The 22,034-nt window shown below is 39.8% G+C and overlaps 1 protein-coding gene across 1 annotated transcript in view; it reads right to left on the reverse strand.

The window, feature by feature from the left end:
• Positions 1 to 226: 226 nt before the first annotated feature.
• Positions 227 to 22,034, reverse strand: part of RpS18 (ribosomal protein S18) — a 32,198-nt gene continuing 10,390 nt past the window's right edge. Inside the window, exons 3-5 of the mRNA XM_067146560.2 lie at positions 19,483 to 19,584; positions 19,291 to 19,382; positions 227 to 382 (exon numbers count right to left, since the gene is read on the reverse strand). Coding sequence (XP_067002661.1) covers positions 307 to 382; positions 19,291 to 19,382; positions 19,483 to 19,584 — 270 coding nt within the window. The 3' untranslated portion in view covers positions 227 to 306. The remainder of the gene's footprint in view (positions 383 to 19,290; positions 19,383 to 19,482; positions 19,585 to 22,034) is intronic.

The raw sequence follows: 22,034 nt of genomic DNA on the forward strand, positions 1-22,034 counted from the left end.
TGTGCAGGGCAGTAATGGTGGGGACACAAAAGATTCACGTTATGGGTTTTGCAGGAACTGCCATGAGTACAGATTCATGCAGCCAGGACAATAGTTAAGCTTACAGAAAGCAGGTCGATGATATGGGGCAAAGTGTAGTCATGATCACTTACAACCCACCAAACTATTCATCTCTTGGTTATCGCATATGTGGTTAATGAGATGTTGCTATTTGATATAAAAACACTTTAATCACAGAAAGTTTTTATTTCAAAGAAAATGAAACAGCTTAAATAAATTTTCAGCATTTGGTAGAAACAAATGCGGTTACTTCTTCTTCGACACACCAACAGTTCTACCTCTTCGGCCAGTTGTCTTGGTGTGTTGACCACGTACTCTCAAGCTGAGAATAAAAAGATACCAAAGTATGAAAAACAACTGTACACAACCAGGAAATCATGCATCATTACTTACAAATAATATGCTTGTTAATCAAAGACAATAAAAGAAAGAACTAGGAGAGAAAAATATACACAGGGTAAGCAGGACAAGATGGGAAGAGGGAGTGAGACAAAGGATGGAAATTTGATTTGGGCAACTTGAGAAGGGCAGGAAAGGCACTGATTATTTACTGATTAGCTCCCTTTCAATTTCCAATACTTTCATTACATATATATCCCTCATGGTTCCATCTCAAGCGATGGGTCGGCGAACGAGGCTTATCAACCAGATTCGGTCTCTGAATCTCTCCCCCTCCTCAATGTTTACCAAAGGATAATAATGCTAATTGCTTTATGCCCCACTATCAACTTTTACAGTTTTCAGAGACGGTGAAGTGCCGGGATTTAGTCCCACAGGAGTTCTTTTACATGCTGGCAATTCTTTACCCTTGGTCATTATTAACAAAAATGGCAGTACTCTCTCATAGCAACTACTGTTCAGTGACATTTAAAATGATGTAAGCACAGTATACTTCCTTGAAAGGTGGCTCTTTAGTAAACTGTTTTCTTGAATAACTCAAGAAAGGAATATTTTTAGCATCATATACTAAGTAATTAAGTTTCCATCGAAAAGTGGGAAGCTTGACACTATTATTTTTATTTACCTGTAGCAGACACAGATTAATCATATGCTCTTACAATTATGTCTATCCATTAAGATGTTGACTGAATGTAATACATTCTTCAGCAATATATTCCATTTCCTCCTCCACTAGGGTATTCTTTTTCACAATCCATCATTCGAGTGGACATAAATAACACATACTGCTGACTGATATAACGGACTTCTCTTAGTAACAATGCATATCTGGCAGAAGTTTTCTTAATTACCTTCTGAGCAATATAAAATATTCCAAGTATAAACTATTTAAAAATATAACTTGCAGAGAAAATGTTAGCACAGAGAATATAATTTAAGAGCGGAAATGCATGTAAACTGTAACAAATTTTAATTTACTCAGTTATAAGGTGCTACCTAGAATTTCGGAGAATTTAAGCATTCCACATGAGCAAGTAGCAGTACCAATTTGTCTCTTTGTGTATGTTTCTGCTGTTGGTGTTCTCGTAAGTGCATGTGTTAATCTCAGTGCTTTACACTGCATTCTTGTAGTGCAAAATTTAAAAATGGCTGATAAGGAGCAAAAAATCTCCATTAACTTAGCTCCAGGCTCAATAGAAATGTGGCTGAAACCCAATGAATACCAACGGAAGCTTTTAATAGCCAAACTTAAAGTCAGGCACGAATATTTTAGTGGCTTAAGCATTCAAAGAAGGCCGGGAATCTTTAAGATTACATTCGGATCAACTGTCGTCGTGCAAGACTACTGAATTGATCACAAAAGTTTTACTAAGATGTTTTGAAACCATCTGAGGGAAGGGAGAAATTGACCTGATAGGTTGAAGGGTTACTGCATCAGAACAATCCATCTGCACAGACATCGCTCATCATGAATGGGATTTAAAACCTACTCACAGTTCAGCACTAACCCACCCCTTCTCTTCCTTAAAATGAAATTCCAGTTGAAAGGGTGGAATTTTGATACTAATGAAGAGATCCAAGCAAAATAACAGGAGGTACTTATCACATTTAAGTTAGAGGGTTTCAGTGATGGCTTCCAAAATTGGAAAAATTGCTGTATGCAAGCCCAGGGCAATTATTTTTAACGTACAGTAAGTTTAATACATTAGCAATTGAAGTTCAAACATAGTGGTACATAGTAAATAATAAAGCACTCATACATTGTGGATTTATTAGTTTTCCAATGGAATACAAGAAGCTCAGTAGGATAAGATTTTAAAAAACAAATGCAACAGATCAATTCAGGAACAAATAAGATGCAAAGTAATAATGGCAAATACTGAATTGTTGCAGGTTAGCTGATTATTTGGCTGAATAAATCAGACAAATTCAAACTATTGTGCAATTACTTTGGCACAGGCTACCAGCTTGAAGAACACGGTATCAGTTCAGCAAGCCGTTTACTGTGCAGAATAAGGCTGACATACTCAAATCAATCTCCAGTCACCTCAATTTAAGAAAGCCACTTTACAAGAAAATTTCACACAAAAACAAAGCTGATCGTCATTACTTATGCAATTTCAAGTGACAATCTGGTATCTTGCAAGAAACCTCCATAAATGGAGGTTCTAGTACCACCTTATTTTATTCTTCCACAGCCACGTCAGAAATTTAAGAAAATGTCCTATACAGATAAATCAATGTATTGTTGAACATGAACATATTTTAGTACAGGCCTTCTCTGAATTTATACATAATGAAATAAATAATACTGTTACTAGTTACAATATTCTTTTATTATGTACTATTAGCTGCAGTTATAATACAGCAGAATTCCAATTATCCAAATGTCTAATATCTAGAACAATTTTCATGAATTCCAGGTTTTTTTTGCTAGTTGTTTTACGTTGCACCGACACAGATAGGTCTTACGGCGACGATGGGACAGGAAAGGGCTAGGAGTGGGAAGGAAGCGGCCGTGGCCTTAATTAAGGTACAGCCCCAGCATTTGCCTGGTGTGAAAATGGGAAACCATGGAAAACCATTTGCAGGGCTGCCAACAGTGGGATTTGAACCTACTATCTCCTGAATACTGGATACTGGCCGCACTTAAGCGACTGCAGCTATCGAGCTCGGTAATTCCAGGTTTTAGGAGATGATGCAATTGAAGTACTACGAAGTATACTTGTGTGCTCAGGTATTAGGAACTTTTGTTGAAATACATTTAACACATTCACGCCCATCATCTGAGCAGCTATTTAAAGGGCTGGCCCAGCTATTCCAGCTGTTAGTGGCAGAGCAAACAACAACGGATTCTTTTCACAATAAGTTCTAAACTGAACAAGATATGGAAACAAAATTTTCCACATACCTTAATGAAGTCCTCTAGTATCTCTGTAGGGTGTGGTAGTTAATGTCAACTTTCCTGGGTGAATGGGAACACTAAACATCCAAAAAATAGTGTGTTTCACTAATAATTTTATTTTAGAAGCACACTTTGCATTTTCTTCAGGGGAACTTGTCTATATTTGATGGTGGTATGAGAATATACTCTCTTCTCTTCGCATCTAACCTAAATGATGGATCCTTGGCCGGTGCCCTTTTTGGCAGCAAAATTGCAGGACGTTGACTTGGAGCTGATGACGTAGATGGAGCTGAGATTTCGGAGAGAGGTGACTGTACTTGTATGTCGGGTTCACTTTTTACCCCGTTTGAGAATTGCCTGGTGTTCCTTTAGATCTTTTGGTACACCCCTATTCGACCGTATTGTTCCACATACGCCAGTGTTCTGTTCCCATAATTGTTTTGCAAGTCCAATGCTATTCGTAATAATTGTCCATATAGACTGTATACGCCTGGCCAAGATAATTTTCAAGCTGCCGTAAAACTGTGCTTTGTAAATTTGCATCACTTGCATCATTTATATTGTCCCTACACACCATGGTTATACTTCAGAACGTGATTATACACACGCTTGTGCAATCACAAACCAACTACGCAGCTAGTTGTGCGAGCGCTAGGCTACCTTCAGAAACAAAACAAAGTGCACTGAGAGGGAAAATCGCCATGGCCATGTGGTTTTCGGTGAGTAGAAACATTCATAAGGGTATTACTTTCATCTCTCTCGCTCATATTTGTGACCAAAATAGATCCCAGCTGCGTTGTTAAATAGTAGCCTACTGCAGTATCACAATACAATAACATGTTGCTAGACTGATGTTCAGTTCTAACAAAATTATCCATATTTCTGAATATCCATTTCATACCAATGCCCAAATTACTCTTGGATAGTTGGGAGTTCTGTATTATAATCTATTTACATGTACAACTTCAAGCAGATTCAATGCTATAGAACTCCACTCACAGTATCTGTAGTAGAATATCTAGTGTCAAGCTCTTCACCCCTGCTGTATAATTTGACCTATCAGCTGTATCTGTCGACCTAATGTCAAGAATTGTAGACTGCCCTGCCAAAAACGTTTTACAAATCCTTACAGACAAAAGGTCACCACAGGTGTGAAAGGGACTGCTAAGGCTGTAGGTAGAAGTGAAAGATGGTTTGTAACATTGCTAGACAGTGTGGAAAATTGTTTCTGGACCACCATCTACCACGAACTTTACAAATTCCTGATCCATTAATGCATCACGACTCATCAGGAAATTTTGTAATACTTCACAACACAAGAAAATTTGGTGTACAACACTTATCACAAACTTGGAATTCTGTAGTCTTCACATGGCGAGTTAGGGTTTGAATTCTGTAATCATCTGTTTCCTCACACTGCCAATCAATGTTCCTATTTCTTTCTACTGTCGTAACAGTCCTTGTTATCTATTACAAAACTTACTTCTTTACAGATTTATAAAACATATTTACGTACTTATATTATCCCACTGGGATCCTTATCTCCTTTCGTGTTTGTCCTGTGCCCCTGCTCTTTCACCACGATCATTAATCTTTTGTTCCTCCCGTTTTACTTATCTGGCTTTCTTCTTGTCCTACAGTTATCCCACATCAAGACTGTAGATCTGTCAAGATAAACATGTTTACAGGGCCTGCCTGCTACCTCCAGCAAGTCAGTGCTTTTCTACAGCAGACTTTAGAGATTTACTTCTTTGTCTGAGGTCCTACGTCAACTTAAAGCCATCATATTACGACAAGAAAATCATAACCATAATTTTGTTATATGTATTTTACTGTTATAATTATTCCTGCAACATTGTCTTCATTGGGTATACATGTTTTAGTTATCACATCTGCTTAACTTTTATTTGGCTGAAGATGGCTACTAAGTGGCTGAAACCAGTCCCAAGATTTACTATATATATTGTATTGAAAGAGTTGTAGAACTCATCACAAAAGTGGAATTCCGAAGCAGCACCATAAAAAGTAACCACTATGCAACACAACTTGGAATCTGTATCACTGCCTCCATCTGTCGACAAAGAAAATAAGACTATTCTGTAAACACGTAACAATGTCCTGTGTTGCAGTACATGCCATTTCGTTTAGGACGCACATTTTTGTGCAACCATAACTTTTTTTGTTTGCGATTTCTGACATAGGAAACATCTTTCTGAACAAAGCTTCTGCATGATCAGCTGCACTCAATGGAATGTTGAGTTCCACTAAAAAAGAAGTAAACAAACACTGCCTTTATTACTTTGTAAACATTATCTCCTGGTTTTTCTGGTTTTCTTCCATAGATTTTAAATTACCAACATGTTGAACACACTTGACATGATTCAGTCAGGTCGTTTTGCCGCAATGTGTTAATATCACAAGAGTCCACAGTACAAAATGCAAATTTGTCACCCTTTCTCGATTTTATTATACATGGGAAACTCAATTTCCCTACACACCCAATGTCCCCCCCCCCGTAGATTTACTTATGATTACCTAAAACAATAATCATAAGCCAAAATAAGCAATAGACACAATTCATGTTGCTCCACAATTACATAACCTCAGCTTTGCAATACGCAACAATAAATATGAGCAAATTAAGCGACGAACATAATTCACATCTTTTTCGTAACTACAACATAACCTAAGCTTTGTAATTCTTGGTGAAGAATAAACTATTTTTTATCCAGGACGGTAAATATTATCGAATGAATCAATGCAAAGAACGAGCGTACGGTTATCCAAGAGTCAGTCTCTACAAATTAATATAGATCAACTGGGATTCAGGACGCATCCCATATTCCCAGTCGAAGACAGTAACGATCGGATGAATGTACATCAGAGCGATGTATCAAATATTCGCTGGTTACAGAGCACATATCAGCGGAAAGCAGAAACTTGCTCTTGTGCAAATTTCAGAAAGAAGATCTTGGTACGTAAAATATTATAGTTTTTGCGTAAAATATACTGACCCGGTTTATTTAACCTCAGTTAACATTTAACTGCATGTTATAGTAATTTAACAGTGAGCTTAATTAAAATGGCATTTAATCAACATTGGTTAAGACTAACATCCTATTAAACACTCAGTTAACTGACCAAATTCAAGCAGTTAAGATCTCTGTTAGCTCAAAATATGTAGAACTTCTGTATCTTGAATACAGTATTTGGAATATGATAGGTCTTTTCCAGAAAGAGCTAGAAACAGAAGAGGTGATTTTCATACAGTTGTTTGTACGTTTGCTAATGTCAGTATGTACATTGAAATTACTACAAATTTTTTGCCAAGTGTCACTGTTAGCTTTAGAGCACAAATCTATTAATTTGCTTACTTTCTGCAATTAAGTATACAGGGCTCTCTCCAGAAATTTTCGCCAGCCGCGTGGCAGGAATGAACAGCCGGGCGAGAAATACTACGTAAAAAATTAATATGATCAAATTTCAGTTTATTCCCCCTCAGAGCATTAAAAATATTGTGAACATTAACTGAAAGACTGAACTATTTTAGTGTTATCATGAACAAGACATAAGATTATTTCGAACTTCTTGTGTTCGGCTGCTCGTTCATGATCATTTAACACCAGGACTTACCGCTCGGTTGCTGTGGAGTGTCATTAGGAATCTAGTGCTCGCATGCCAATATATGGACACTGCTCGCAGACGATACTGTGTGAGTCAACCTGAACATTTGAACTCTAATGTAATTGATGCAATTGTGCTGACAATAATGCCGATTTACATTTCAATAAACAGTTATGCAGTATTTACATTTCAATTTGGAACACCCTTTGACTCAAATATGTATTTGTGTTATGAAACTAAAACACTTAACCAGGTTATGTTAGCTGGGCGGTCTGTTAAAACGGCAGGGCAATGCATCTATTAAAAAAGGTCCTAGAGAGAACATTTGGGGAAATAATATCCAAAAGAAGAGAAATTTGAACACGCATTCTCTTCTCGGCGTTTTTTAAAATATTGGTCTACAGAGCACCAGAAAATTAACGGTAAAGACAATTCTAATAAATGTTGAATTCACACGCCTTGGTTTACAGCTGTATTCAAACAAAAGCACACCGAAGCGCGCTCACAAACTGCATGGTTCTGCTACTGTCTTCTAGATTCTCACTCATCACGACTTCTGTGAGAGTTAACATCGCGTTACTTGATAAACGAAAGAATCTTAACATACTGTTAAATTTTTAATGCGATGTTAATAAACAGTGTGTTAATGTGCTTTTAACTGAGACTGAATAGACAGATAGATAATGCCTTTATTGGTGGCGAAGTTAGGGCTCAAGGCCCTCTCTTACACTTAACCACTGGACGAGTATACATGTGCATAACTTATACAATACTTACAAATACAAATAAAACAAATAATATTAAAAGCAAAAACAATAGTAATAATATTAAAAATAACAAAAGAATCCTTAATTTTAAAATACACAAAGTAAAATACACTGCAATAATCCGTTCATTCATCCCATTCATTCTTTCATTCACTCAACAATTATCCAGCAAGTCAGCAGGATCTACTCAACAAATACTCGCGGCACGCCACTTTAAACTTGCGATGAGAGGGATTGTCCCTAATGTTCGCAGGTAGCAAATTCCATGCCCTGGACGCAGAGATTATAAAGGAGCGGTTGTAAGCAGCAGTGCGGTTTACAGGTATGGTAAGAGAGGAGCCAGATCTCGTATTGGGGTCATGATATGAAGAGAGGTAAGAAAAAGGTGAAGAAAGATAGTTGGGAGTATTAGTGGAAAGTATTTTGTGCAGAAGTGATAACATGTGAAATTCACGGCGCTGGTGCACTCGAAGCCACGACAGTTCCTTATAATATGGTGATATGTGAGCATCATATCGCAGATTAAATATATATCTTACGCAGCTATTGAGGCTCCGGTCGAGTTTCTTGTTACTATCGCAGGTAATTTTAGTCAACACAGTGTCACAATAGTCAAGTATAGGTAGTATAAGAGAGTGAATTAGTTGTACTTTAAGTATAACCGAGAATGCATTGCAGAATCGCTTCAGAGGATATAAGCATTTGTGTACTTTATTACATGTGCTTATCACCTGTCGAGTCCAATTTAGGGTCTCAGTCATAATTCCTAAGTTAGTCACTGAAGTAGAGTAGGGTATGATTTTATTGTTTAAAATTATTGGAGAGATGTCCCGTTGCTTAAGGGAATATAGGTTTTTACTGGTACCAATAATAATAACTTGAGTTTTATTCGGGTTTATTAGTAAACTGTTATCATTTGCATAGTCACCAAGATGTTTTAGGTCGGAATTTATTTTAGTAATTGCAGTATCGATATAACTCGGTTTTGAATGACAGTAAATTTGTACATCATCTGCGTACACTTGCACTTTACAGAATTTAAGAGCTTTCGATACATCATTAATTTGGATGATAAATAACAATGGTCCCAGGACCGACCCCTGAGGGACACCGAGGGTCTTACTTTGCCACCCTGAAGTCATTTCCCACTGTCACACGTTGCCGGCGATTTTCAAGGTAAGAGGAAAAGAAACGAAGCGACACACTATTAAAATTTAGTTCTCGAAGTTTGTGCAGTAGTGAATGAGGGTTGACAGTGTCAAAGGCACTACTGAGGTCTAACAATGTCAGTACAGTCACGTCCCGTTGGTCCATTGCACGTCTAATATCATCTGTCACTCGTAGTAAAGCTGTCGCAGTGTTATGTCCTTTCCTGAAGCCAGATTGGAAGGGATTGAGGAGGGAGTGCTTGGTAAGGTATTCAGTAACTTGTGTGTGAACTAGGTGTTCAAGTACCTTGGATAGGGGTGGTAGGATGGATACTGGATGATAATCTGAAGGAGAATCTAACTTGGAGCTCTTCGGGATGGGTCTAATTAGTGCATCTTTCCAAACATCTGGGAACACTCCGTTTGTCAGGCAGTAGTTTGGGTCTAATTAGTGCATCTTTCCAAACATCTGGGAACACTCCGTTTGTCAGGCAGTAGTTAAATATATGTGTTAGTATTGGCAGAACAGCGCCCAAGATATCTTTAATCAGCGATATAGGAATGTCATCATTACCTGTGGCATTAGATGTAAGAGAGTATATCACACCTTTAACTTCATTCAAAGTGATATTTCTAAAAGAGAATTGCTCATGCACAGAATGCTGTTGAAACAAGGGTACTGAACTTTTAGGGAAGGAGGTAGAGGCTATTCTTGGCCGTGCGAAATAATAATTTAAAGCCTCTGGTGATATGCTTGGTACAGGTTCTACGGTTTTACCTATACGTAACGTACGTAATTTACTCCATTTTTGTCTCGGGCTGTTGGTGTTCACCAGTTCCTGAAAGTATTTATATTTAGAGTTCCTAATTAGTTGCTTTGTTCTATTTCTCAGAAACTTGTACCGCTCAAAATCATCTGTGTCATACGTCAGTTTGTATTGTCTGTACAGTTTGTCACGACTGGCCATAGCAGATCTTATCTCGGCCGTTAGCCACCCGGATGAATGGTGAGTGATTCTTACCCGTTTCTTTGGTGCGTGCTTATCAAATATTTCCAGTACCATTGAATTGAATTTGTTTACTTTAGAGTTTATGTTCTGAAAATTACGTATACTGCCCCAAGGCAAGTTATATGCATTGTGGTGCAGTTTATTCCGGTCCATATGTCGTAAGTCTCGTATTGTAATGTAGCGTGGTTTGTACTCAGGTATTCGCGTAGAGTAACACATGTACAATAGGTCATGTGAAGAGATGCCAGGAGCAGGGATCTGTCCGTGTTTAATGACTTTCTGAGGTTGATTTGTCACAAGGTCAATTAAGGTATGACTTGTGCGGTCAGAGTAATGAACGTGATTAGTAGCGTTGAGGGGTAGAACAGTCATGTTTGTGGTGAGAAATAAATTCAGTAGGTTATTCGCTTCACTAGTCTGCTTTAAAAGGTCAGTGTTAAAATCACCCAGGATTATAATGTCATCATATGCCGAGATAAGATTTGCTCTGCCACGACCTCCTCTGCAAACCATGTGACCTTGCCGCGGTGGGGAGGCTTGCGTGTCCCAATGATGCAGATAGCCAAGCCGCAGGTGCAACCATATCGGATGGGTATCTGTTGAGAGACCAGACTAACGAATGGTTCATCGAAAGGGGGGTAGCAGCCTTTCGGTTGTTGCAAGGGCGGCAGTCTAGATGATTGACTGATACGGCCTTGTAATAATACTCAACATGGCTTAGCTGTGTTGATACTGCTACACGGCTGAAAGCAACGGGAAACTACAGCCGTAACCACCTCCCGAGGACATGCAGCTCTCTCTGTATGAAAGATGTACTGATGATGGCTTCCTCCCGGGTAAAATATTCCGGAGGTAAACTAGTCCCCCATTCGGATCTCCGGGTGGGGACTACACGAGAGGGGGCGATCATCAGGAAGATGGATACTGACATTCTGCGAGTCGGAGCGTGGAATGTTAGGAGTTTGAATCGTTGTGGTAGGTTAGAGAATCTGAAAAGGGAGATGGATAGGCTAAAGTTAGATGTAGTTGGTATAAGTGAAGTACGTTGGCAGGAAGAACAGGATTTTTGGTCAGGCGACTACCGAATTATCAACACGAAATCAAACAGGGGTAATGCAGGAGTTGGTTTAATAATGAATAAGAAAATAGGGCAGCGGATAAGCTACTACGACCAGCATAGTGAAAGAATTATTGTCGCCAAGATAGACACCAAACCAATGCCCACCACAATAGTGCAGGTCTATATGCCTACTAGTTCAGCGGATGATGAAGAAATTGAAAGAATATATGAGGAGATAGAAGATTTAATACAATATGTCAAAGGTGACGAGAATCTAATTGTGATGGGAGACTGGAACGCAGTGGTAGGCCAAGGAAGAGAAGGTAGCACAGTAGGAGAATTTGGATTGAGACAAAGGAACGAAAGAGGAAGTCGGCTGGTTGAATTCTGCACTGACCATAATTTAGTCCTCGCCAATACTTGGTTCAAACACCACAAACGACGGCTGTATACGTGGACGAGACCTGGAGACACTGGAAGGTATCAAATAGACTTCATTATGATTAGGCAGAGATTCAGAAACCAGGTGTTGGATTGCAAAACTTTCCCAGGAGCAGACTTGGACTCTGACCACAACTTGTTGGTAATGAAATGCCATCTGAAGTTGAAGAAATTGAAGAAAGGAAAGAATGCAAAAAGATGGGATCTAGACAAGTTGAAAGAAAAGAGTGTGATGGATCGTTTCAAGGAACATGTTGCACAAGGACTAAATGAAAAGGCCGAAAGAAACACAGTAGAGGAAGAGTGGAGAGTCATGAAAAATGAAGTCAGTAGGGCTGCTGAAGAAATGTTAGGAAGGAAGAAAAGATCAACTAAGAATCAGTGGATAACTCAGGAGATACTAGACCTGATTGATGAACGACGAAAATACAAGAATGCCAGAAATGAAGAGGGCAGAAAAGAATACAGGCGATTAAAGAATCAAGTGGATAGAAAGTGCAAGGTAGCTAAGGAAGAATGGCTGAAGGAGAAGTGCAAGGATGTCGAAGGCTGTATGGTCCTGGGAAAGGTAGATGCTGCATACAGGAAAATCAAGGAAACCTTTGGAGAAAGGAAATCTAGGTGCATGAATATTAAGAGCTCAGATGGAAAGCCACTTCTAGGGAAAGAAGACAAAGCAGAAAGATGGCAGGAGCATATCCAACAGTTGTATCAAGGTAACGATGTAGATAATTTCGTTCTGGAACATGAAGAGGCTGTTGATGCTGATGAAATGGGAGACCCAATTTTGAGGTCAGAGTTTGACAGAGCTGTGAGTGACCTAAATAAGAACAAGGCACCTGGAATTGATGATATTCCCTCTGAATTACCGACTGCCTTAGGAGAAACCAGCATGGTAAGGTTATTTCATTTAGTGTGCAAGATGTATGAGACAGGAGAAGTCCCATCCGATTTTCGGCAGAATGTTGTTATACCTATTCCCAAGAAAGCCGGTGCTGACAGGTGTGAAAACTACCGCACTATTAGTTTAGTATCTCATGCCTGCAAAATTTTAACACGTATTATTTACAGAAGAATGGAAAAACAAGTTGAAGCTGAGTTGGGGGAAGATCAATTTGGCTTCAGAAGAAATGTAGGAACACGTGAAGCAATCCTGACTTTACGTCTGATCTTAGAGGATCGAATCAAGAAGGACAAGCCCACGTACATGGCATTCGTAGATCTAGAAAAGGCATTCGATAATGTTGATTGGACCAGGCTATTTATGATTCTGAAGATGATAGGGATCAGATACCGAGAACGAAGAATTATCTACAACCTGTATAAAAATCAGTCTGCAGTGATAAGAATCGAGGGCTTTGAAAAAGAAGCAGCAATCCAGAAAGGAGTGAGGCAAGGCTGCAGTTTGTCCCCTCTCCTTTTCAATGTTTACATAGAACAGGCAGTAAAGGAAATCAAAGAGAAATTTGGAAAGGGAATCACAGTCCAAGGAGAAGAAATCAAAACCTTGAGATTTGCCGATGATATTGTTATTTTATCTGAGACTGCAGAAGATCTCGAGAAGTTGCTGAATGGTATGGATGAAGTCTTAGGTAAGGAGTACAAGATGAAAATAAATAAGTCCAAAACAAAAGTAATGGAGTGCAGTCGAACGAAGGCAGGTGATATAGGAAATATTAGATTAGGAAACGAAGTCTTAAAGGAAGTAGATGAATATTGTTACTTGGGTAGTAAAATAACCAACGATGGCAGAAGTAAGGAGGACATAAAATGCAGACTAGCACAAGCAAGGAAGAGCTTTCTTAAGAAAAGAAATTTGCTCACTTCAAACATTGATATCGGAATTAGAAAGATGTTTTTGAAGACTTTTGTGTGGAGCGTGGCATTGTATGGAAGTGAAACATGGATGATAACTAGCTCAGAAAGAAAGAGAATAGAAGCTTTTGAAATGTGGTGTTATAGAAGAATGCTGAAGGTGAGATGGATAGATCGAATCACGAATGAAGAGATACTGAATCGAATTGGTGAGAGGAGATCGATTTGGCTAAATTTGACGAGAAGAAGAGATAGAATGATAGGACACATCTTAAGACACCCAGGACTTGTTCAGTTGGTTTTTGAAGGAAGTGTAGGTGGCAAGAACGGTAGGGGTAGACCAAGGTCTGAATATGACAAACAGATTAGAGCAGATGTAGGATGCAATAGTTACGTAGAAATGAAAAGGTTAGCACAGGATAGGGTGGCATGGAGAGCTGCATCAAACCAGTCTATGGACTGATGACTCAAACAACAACATCAACAAGATTTGCTAATGCCTCTTCAAAATCATCAGTCTGTCGTATTTTAGGTGGCTTGTATACAATCCCTATTACTATCTTTTTATGGCAGTCTAGTTCTACAAACAAATTCTGGTCGTAGTGTAAGTCTTGGGTCAGAAGTGGAAATTTTCTTACATTTCAGTTCATTTCTGTAATAAAGTAGAAGCCCACCACCTATTTTGTCAGTGCGGTCATGGCGTAATATTGAGTATCTGTCAAGGTTAGCTGCCGATGACGGCATGTTTGTACGCATCCAGCTTTCATCGATTCCAATAATATGTACATTGTTCACTTCAAAAATAGCCTGTACCTCCTCCATATGAACTAATAATGACTGGCCATTTAGGTGGCAACAATGTAACGATCGCGGGTGGCTACTGAGCTGCTCTTGCAACACAAGTCCTGTTGAAGGTGGTAGGGACAAAAGAGAAGGGGTAGGTGAGGGCTGTGGAGAGGAATGCAGGTCAATGGTATTACCGTTGTACTGGTCAACGAACATTTAAAACTAAGCAGTAAGACATACAATTAAACAAGAAGTAAAATGAGCTTACCCGAGCAGCTTGGTGAGTAGATCCACTGACTTTCACAAGCACACTTACATACACACACACACACACAAATAAAAACTTAGTATACACATAATTTCTTTCACTAAGTTCACATGTTCAACCTACTCCCTGCAATGCTTTTTAATTGAGCCATCGTGCATATTTGAATTTTACTTCCATCTTCCCGTAAGACACAAATGCGCCCATCTTGGGTCCAGCATTTCTGCATTCCCCATAAATCCCTTGCCTTATTAAGGATGCTTTTTCCTCACACTTGTGAGAGACTCAGTTAGCACGAGTCCACTGCCCTTCAAAGCTCGCTTCGCGCGCCACACTCGATCACGATCATGGTATCGAAGGAACTTGATAATGATCGGTCGATTTCCATGAGAGACCACCTCAGCTGACGTTCGATTACGGCAGCCCAGCCTGTGGCAGCGATCCACATCCAGAATTGAAAGTTCTATTAAGAGTTTATTTTTTAGTGTGTCTAGCATTTTCATGTAAACGTCCTCGGACGGCTGTTCCGGCACACCATGCAATAAAAGGCAGTTCCAGCGACTGTACTGTTCGGCCTCATCCAAAACGTCATCTTGTTTCTGAAGCCGATTTTCCAGAGCCTTCAACTCCCCTTTAAGTTTAGAGATGTCTTCGTTGGCCTGTTTCCTGAATGCCTGGAACTCGCCGCCAAGCGCTTGGAGCACGTTCGGTGGGTTGGCGGCACTGACTGCTGAGTCTAGGCGATCTTGAAAGTCTTTCATGGAATCTTCAAAAGCCGATATCTTCTTAGCTACTTCCTTCAGAGACACGGTGTTTACTTTTTAAGGAAGAAGGCACTTTCTGCAACTTAACTTTCTATTTACGCAGGGTGTAGCAAGAGCAACTTTACTCGAACATCTCACTTGCCGCCATCTTGGATATGGACCACTGTCTTCCCGTAAATTTTATGGACAAAACGTACAAGTTGGCAGGTATGCACATTTAATTTCTTCTATTTCTCTTGCCACCTCTTTCCACACTGATCTACCATTGCATTCGTCCTATTGTGTGCTCCTTTCTTATCTCCCCCCACATCTGACTTGTTTGTTCCTTTCTTATAACCCAAGGTAGAAATATAGAGTCCACCATGCAAGAACTGTAACATATGTTAGTTTCAGTGCTGCTATTCTTACCTACAAATGATTCTGGAGGAAAGACATGTTCATTATGCTTGCCAGGGACCAACCCACCTGCCCCTAGAAGTATATTTACTGTTATAACCAGGCGTCATTACCCGTTGATTCTGTCAAGGATCACGCGCATTGGCCAAGATATCGAAGATTAAGACGCAATTCCCACCCGAGATTTTGTTACCAACTACAGTGAAACCTTGATTATCCGTTCCCCGAAACTACGTTTTCCGGTAATATTCGTTCAAATTACGTGGTCCCGCGAGCATCCCATTTAAAACCTGTATTAAAAATCCTGCGTTATCCGTTCCTCGAAGAAACGATTTCCCGCACCAACCGTCCAGAAATTTCAGTCCCATCAATGCTAAATCCTCGATCAAGCGTTTTTCAAGATTTCGAGAATGGACGGCAGGAATCGAATTTGCGAGTCTAGCGTATTTTAATTTCGTCGGATATCTTGCGCGATCATACTTACGGAACATTCTGTACCAGGCTAACAATGAAGGCCTCCGCCAACTTGCGCTTAGTTAAGAGCTTTCTGTTGAATGTTTCCTTCAGTTGGCTGTGTTACTAGCTGGTGAAAACCAACAATTTACGCAGTCGAGTTTCGGTTTGCTTACACAGTACAGTATTGAAATGGCGCGACCTGTAAAGCATGTGAAAACCCTGCAAGAAAAACTTCTGATTATAGAGGAAGTTGAAAGAAACCCAACAGAAAAAAAAGTTGACATCGCGAAACGTTTAGGCTTACCTGCTTCGACACTGAATACAATAATACGGAAAAAACAAGAGATACGTGAACAAGTAAAAAAATGTGAATCCTCCGCAAAGAATAGAAAAACGGGGAAGGAATCGAGATATTCTAAAATGGAAGCAGTTCTCTTTTCTTGGTATCAGCAAGCTTGGGCGTTGAGAATTCCTGTGGATGGTGACATTTTGCGCGTAAAAGCTCGAAGCATCGCTGCAAGAATGGGTATCAACAATTTTTCTGCTTCGAATGGATGGATTTCCCGGTTTAAGGAGTGTCACGGGCTGGTGTATAAAAAGCTCACCGGCGAGAGTGCTGCAATTGACGGTTCGGCTGTGGAAGATTGGGGGAAAAATCTCCCAGAGCTGCTTGAAGGATACGAACCGAAGAACATCTATAACGCGGATGAAACCGGCCTATTTTTCAACTGTTTACCGGATCGCACGCTGGCTCTTAAAGGAGAATCTTGTCATGGAGGCAAAAATGCGAAGGACCGCATAACTGTTTTGTTGTGCTGTAACAGTGACGGGTCAGACAAACATATCCCTATTGTTATAGGCAAAGCAGCGAAACCGAGATGCTTTAAGAACGTGAAGAAGTTACCAGTGTGATACTACGCGAACAGTAAGGCTTGGACGACCACGGACATTTTTTTGGATTTTCTTCACGGACTGGATGCTTCTATGGGTGCTCAAGCGAGAAAAATAGTTTTGTTTGTAGATAACTGTGCCACCCACCCGCAGGAACTTTCTTTCTTACGAAATGTGAAAGTTATTTTCTATCCCCCGAACTGTACCAGTGTCCTTCAGCCTCTGGATGCGGGGGTGATAAAGTGTTTTAAAAGGTACTACCGCAAGCAGCTGGTGGAAAGGGCTATGTGTATGTTGGACGCCAGGAAAGAAGTGAAGACGAAGTTCAGTATTCTACAGGCAATCCACTTTGTTGTGTCAACATGGTTCCACGTTTCGCCCTCCACCATTCAAAATTGTTTTTATAAATGTGGCTTTGGCGAAAGCAGAGACACGAACGACACCAACACCGGCAGCGAAGAACAACTTTTCAGTGAGGACTGGGAGAAGCTCGCGACGAGAGATGTTAACTTCGAGACGTACGCTACAGTCGATAGTGAGCTCGCCACTTGTGGTGTAAAGAGCATAGAACAGCTGTGTGATGATGCTACTGCCACAGCCAGTGCAAGCGCCGTGCATGAGATCGCAAGCGAGGGGGAAGACGAAGACGAAATTGAACCCCTGCCAACGTTTGCAGAAGCATTAGCCGCCTTTGACAAAATTCGCGACTATATTACTGCGTATGACACAGACAGCAGCGAACTACAGAACGTTTTAAATATTGAGGGAGCACTGTACCGTGTTAAGGCACGACAAAACAAAAAACAACTGACGATTAAAGACTTTTTCACTACAAAGTGACTACTGTATTCTGTGACTGAAGAAATGACAATTTAAGTGTTGTGTGTGCAGCGCGTAACCTATATGTATGCGATGTGACACTTTATTTTTGTGAGTGCGAGAGTGTTTCGTTACATCTTCTGGGATTTAATGTATTTTGGTACCATTTTTGTATTTGTGCGTTGTGATTAGCTTACTTGACTATGTGACTGGACGAGTTACAACCTATGCTTATTTACGTGTTTTCAGCTATCTTTCCTAACTATAATACCAAAGGTATGTTCATGTGAACTGCACCAGTAATTATGCCTATCATGCAAGCCACATTTCTCGCCTGTTTATCGGTAAAAAAAAAAAAATTAATGGAAAGTACCGAGGCCTAAAACATGGGTGAACTCGAAGTTAAATTTCGCGCCGTAAGTTCGTAATACAGCACAAAAACCTTTACTGATAAATAAGTTACATTGTTCTTTTTTAGGTTATTAAAACAAAGTCAATAATTTACATGAGACTGTCGTCAGATAACGATTACTGTAAATAACTGTACCTGTTCCAGTTAGATTTATTCTAGACGTTTTAAGTGACTGTATTATAATGTTTTCCCGATCGGCACAATAACTCTGATACACTCCCCTTGCAGCAATAATGAAACTGGAGTCTCAGACGTGTTTTTAAATGTCTTAGATATCAATATAATTCTGATAACTTATTTAGTAGAATATTTTTCGATGAGCTTGACTGATGAAAGTTGCTGGCCTGAAAGACGTTTTCACGGGAACGTGACGAAGTTTCTCGGAAAAACTGAATTTAAAATATAAAGTTTTTAAACTAATGTATTTAATGCAGGCGTTTTTGTACAAATAAAATGATATATATATTTCATTACTGTGAAGTACTGTCAAACTGTTGACAGTTTTAATTCGTTCCCGGATTTTCCGATTTCCCGTACCGTACGTTTTTATCCCCAGGTCCCTCCAAAAACGGAGAATCGAGGTTTCACTGCACTGCAGAACTACTTTCTCAATTCCTCCTTTAATCGCAGGGCCTATAACAAGAAACTAAAAGGTCATTTAATAGATGTAATGTATTTCTGCACATTCAAACCAATCTCTGTCATGAGAACAATGGCCCCCTGAGGGCCTCACTCCCTTCAAGAGGCTCGTTTCTACCGCCATGGCACATACGGTTTGCACGGAAAGAAAAAGTGAGCCACATCAAACCAACAACTAACAGTTGGCACCAGTGCTGTTCTACTTACCTCTACGCTACTAGTGGAAACCAAAGTATTAAACAAAGGACAGTCACTTCGCGTGCGCCACAGTGGTGCCCCATGTTACTAACATTGCAGGGCAGACCAACACCAATCATGCACTTGCCATATTTCCTGTGGTCCCTACTACTGCTAATGGGTGGAATTTCATGCAATATGGCACCACTCTCTGAAAGAAATTTAGTCAGATTTTGTTACCAATAACCACACAAGAAAATCCTGAACACGGCTAACACAATGCAGAGCCCCTGCAAGAACTACCAACAAAAGACAATTGTGTTCTGGAATGCCGAGACGATATGCATTTCCTAAAGGTGGAACACCTACAAACTAACACAAGGGATCCTTATTTCAAGCTGTTTACTGGTTTATTTGTTTGCCACACACTAAAAAGAGTACTGAGATTAGACTTACCCCCAGTAATGACGCATGCCACGATGAGCACGGATCTTCTTAAGCCTCTCAAGATCTTCACGGAGCTTGCTGTCCAGGTTGCTTGATGTCAGCTGCAAAGATAGGTACAAATATAAATGCCATGATTTAATTCTCATGTAAGATTAAAATTGCAATGATTTTATACCAAACCAGGACAAACCCTAAAATTACCTGAGAGTATTTTCCATCAACAATATCTTTCTGTCTATTAAGAAACCAGTCTGGAATTTTATACTGACGAGGGTTGGACATAATTGTAACAATCTTCTCTACCTGAAAGAAAAGTATCACAATCAGAGAAATGGACTGAAATATTTCATATATCAATATCAAATCTATACTATGAAGACCATAGTATATGATTACAAACAAGGAAATACAGGATTAACTCCTTGTTTGGTCGTGCATGAAAAAACATCTAAACGTCTGATTTATCCAAGGCAAGAATGAAAATCACAGAATAAAAAGTAGAAAAGAACAAACTTTGTGACGGCACCAGATAGGGCCAATTAGTAGAAGCTAGTAGTGAATGGACACATGAAGCTATCTGATGTTTAAGTCAAATACCAGAAACTCCAAGGTCAAGAACATGTGTAAAGGCAATATTTTGACTATAACAAATATTTGCAATAGCCAGCTATATAGTAATAGTTCTGTTTAGACTAACACAGGTGAACTAGTATACAACTGCATAAAACTAAGACATTAAGTAGGAAATGAATGGGTGTAGATGGTAAAGGTTATCCAGTACATTAACAAGTTGAAACCAGGAAAACCCAACAGCAATGGTATAGAGTATGCCTGGAGAAGAGATCTGATAAGATTCTCTAAACGATTAAGTTTTAGAGAACACATGCAAAGAGAAACCTTTCAGGGGGAAGTTAACTATGGGATCTAGCAATCCATAAACATGGCTACCATTCCACTTTTTTGCCTGAAGTTCAAAACTAAAATTTGTCCTGCGCAAACTGAGGAAACTTCGACCTGTTATATTTAGGTCAAGGCCAGTGACAGATGATCAATGTGCTTATCGTTCACCAAGTGAAGTGAAGCAAGCGACAAAGGGTTATACTTGGGAGAAGGTGTTAGGACAAGGTATTTCTGCCAGTGAGTTATTAAAAGAGCTACATAACATTACCTTTTATCATAATACATTCGTAGAGAGGAAGCGCAATGGCGGGAACAACCATCGCTTCGTTGCCTTCCTTCATTTTCCTCCTGTGTTGCTCTGGTACAAGCCTCACATAGTGTCCTACTGTGAACAGCCGGCAGCTCACGTCAGAAGTGAAATCATCTGTAGTATTTGTTGTGTGTTTTTAGGCTTTAAATCAGTGTGTAATTGCCTTGTGTTGAGTGAGAGTTGTGCGATAAGCCTGCGTGTGCAATTTCTTTCTTTAACATTAACACTGTGATCCTTTGTAGAATCATCTACAGTATTTATTTCTTGGTCTGAAACAGAGGCTAATCGCATAACACTCGCTGAACACAACACAGGTATGCACTGATATAAAGCCTAAAAACACACACTGAAGTTTGAAAGAAGTCTTTGAGGGAGTGCCGCTGTATTGCTCTCTCTCCATAGAGTTCGAATTCAAACACCCAAAAGCTGGTACGGGAAATATTTGAAGAACAGAAGTCACAAGACAATGCAACCAGGTTAACAAACCAACGTGATAAATCCTTCACTACATCGATGTTCCACAGTTTTGACCTATTCGAAGAGGCAGATTAGAATTTATAACTACCTGTGTGCGAATATATTGACTACTTGTGTTTGCCGAGTAACGAAAAGCCATTTGAACATGAGCAGCCGTTGGAGACACGCAATATTATACCACGGGAACTCCCTGGTCCCCACTGAAACTTGCGAGGCTTTAAAAGAACGCAAAGAGGGGGAAGCATGCTTATTCCTGTTCTAATCATGAATCGTATTTGACCGCCTACAGTCGCTGTGTTTTTCTAAGGACGCTTTGTTCAGTTGTGTGTATTTGAACTTAGCTGGACACCAGATGCAAACGTTTGTTATTCTGACAGTGAATATTTCGTTGCACGAAGTATGTGATGTGTAAACTGATTTATTTGTTGGTGAATAACAGTACATGTAGTCTGTAAATATTTTGAAGTGATGCCAAGGTGTGAGCTGGCGTGTAATTTAATTATTGCTAGTTAAAGACTGTATGAACGGTAATTTTGATACACGTGTGAAATTCCGCTTATTTATTAAAATCGGTGAGTAGCAATAAACTATTCAGATCGCGCTCGCTGATTGTGATAGGGACGTGTGCGTATCGTTAATTGCTGCCGAGGACTGATAGTGCCTGTGAACAACTCCCTTAAATTAATGGTGTTCGGATGGGACTCATATCCGTACACAGGCTGTAGTCAAGTCTCGGCCAATCGTTCAGGGCAAGATCGAGTACACATGTACTACACGAGTGGTGAAGCAGACGTCTGATAACTCTGTATTGCAGGAGTTTTCAGCATTCCAAGGACGATGATGGCAGGACCTAGAGTCGACAATGTGACCGCGAAAACCCTGGATTTCAGTCATGATGGCCTAAAGTTTGTGACAGTAGCGGCCATGTGAACGCGGTTGATGGCTGAGAATCGACCAAGTTTCTATGTCCATATTTATAGCATGTTTGTGGTAAGCATAACACCAGGCAAGATCATTTTATTAGAGTAGGTTTAAGCTTAAATGTCATTCAGGGCTAACTGCATGC

Source organism: Anabrus simplex, chromosome 4 (assembly GCF_040414725.1).
Source record: "Anabrus simplex isolate iqAnaSimp1 chromosome 4, ASM4041472v1, whole genome shotgun sequence".
In the NCBI taxonomy this organism is placed as follows: domain Eukaryota; kingdom Metazoa; phylum Arthropoda; class Insecta; order Orthoptera; family Tettigoniidae; genus Anabrus; species Anabrus simplex.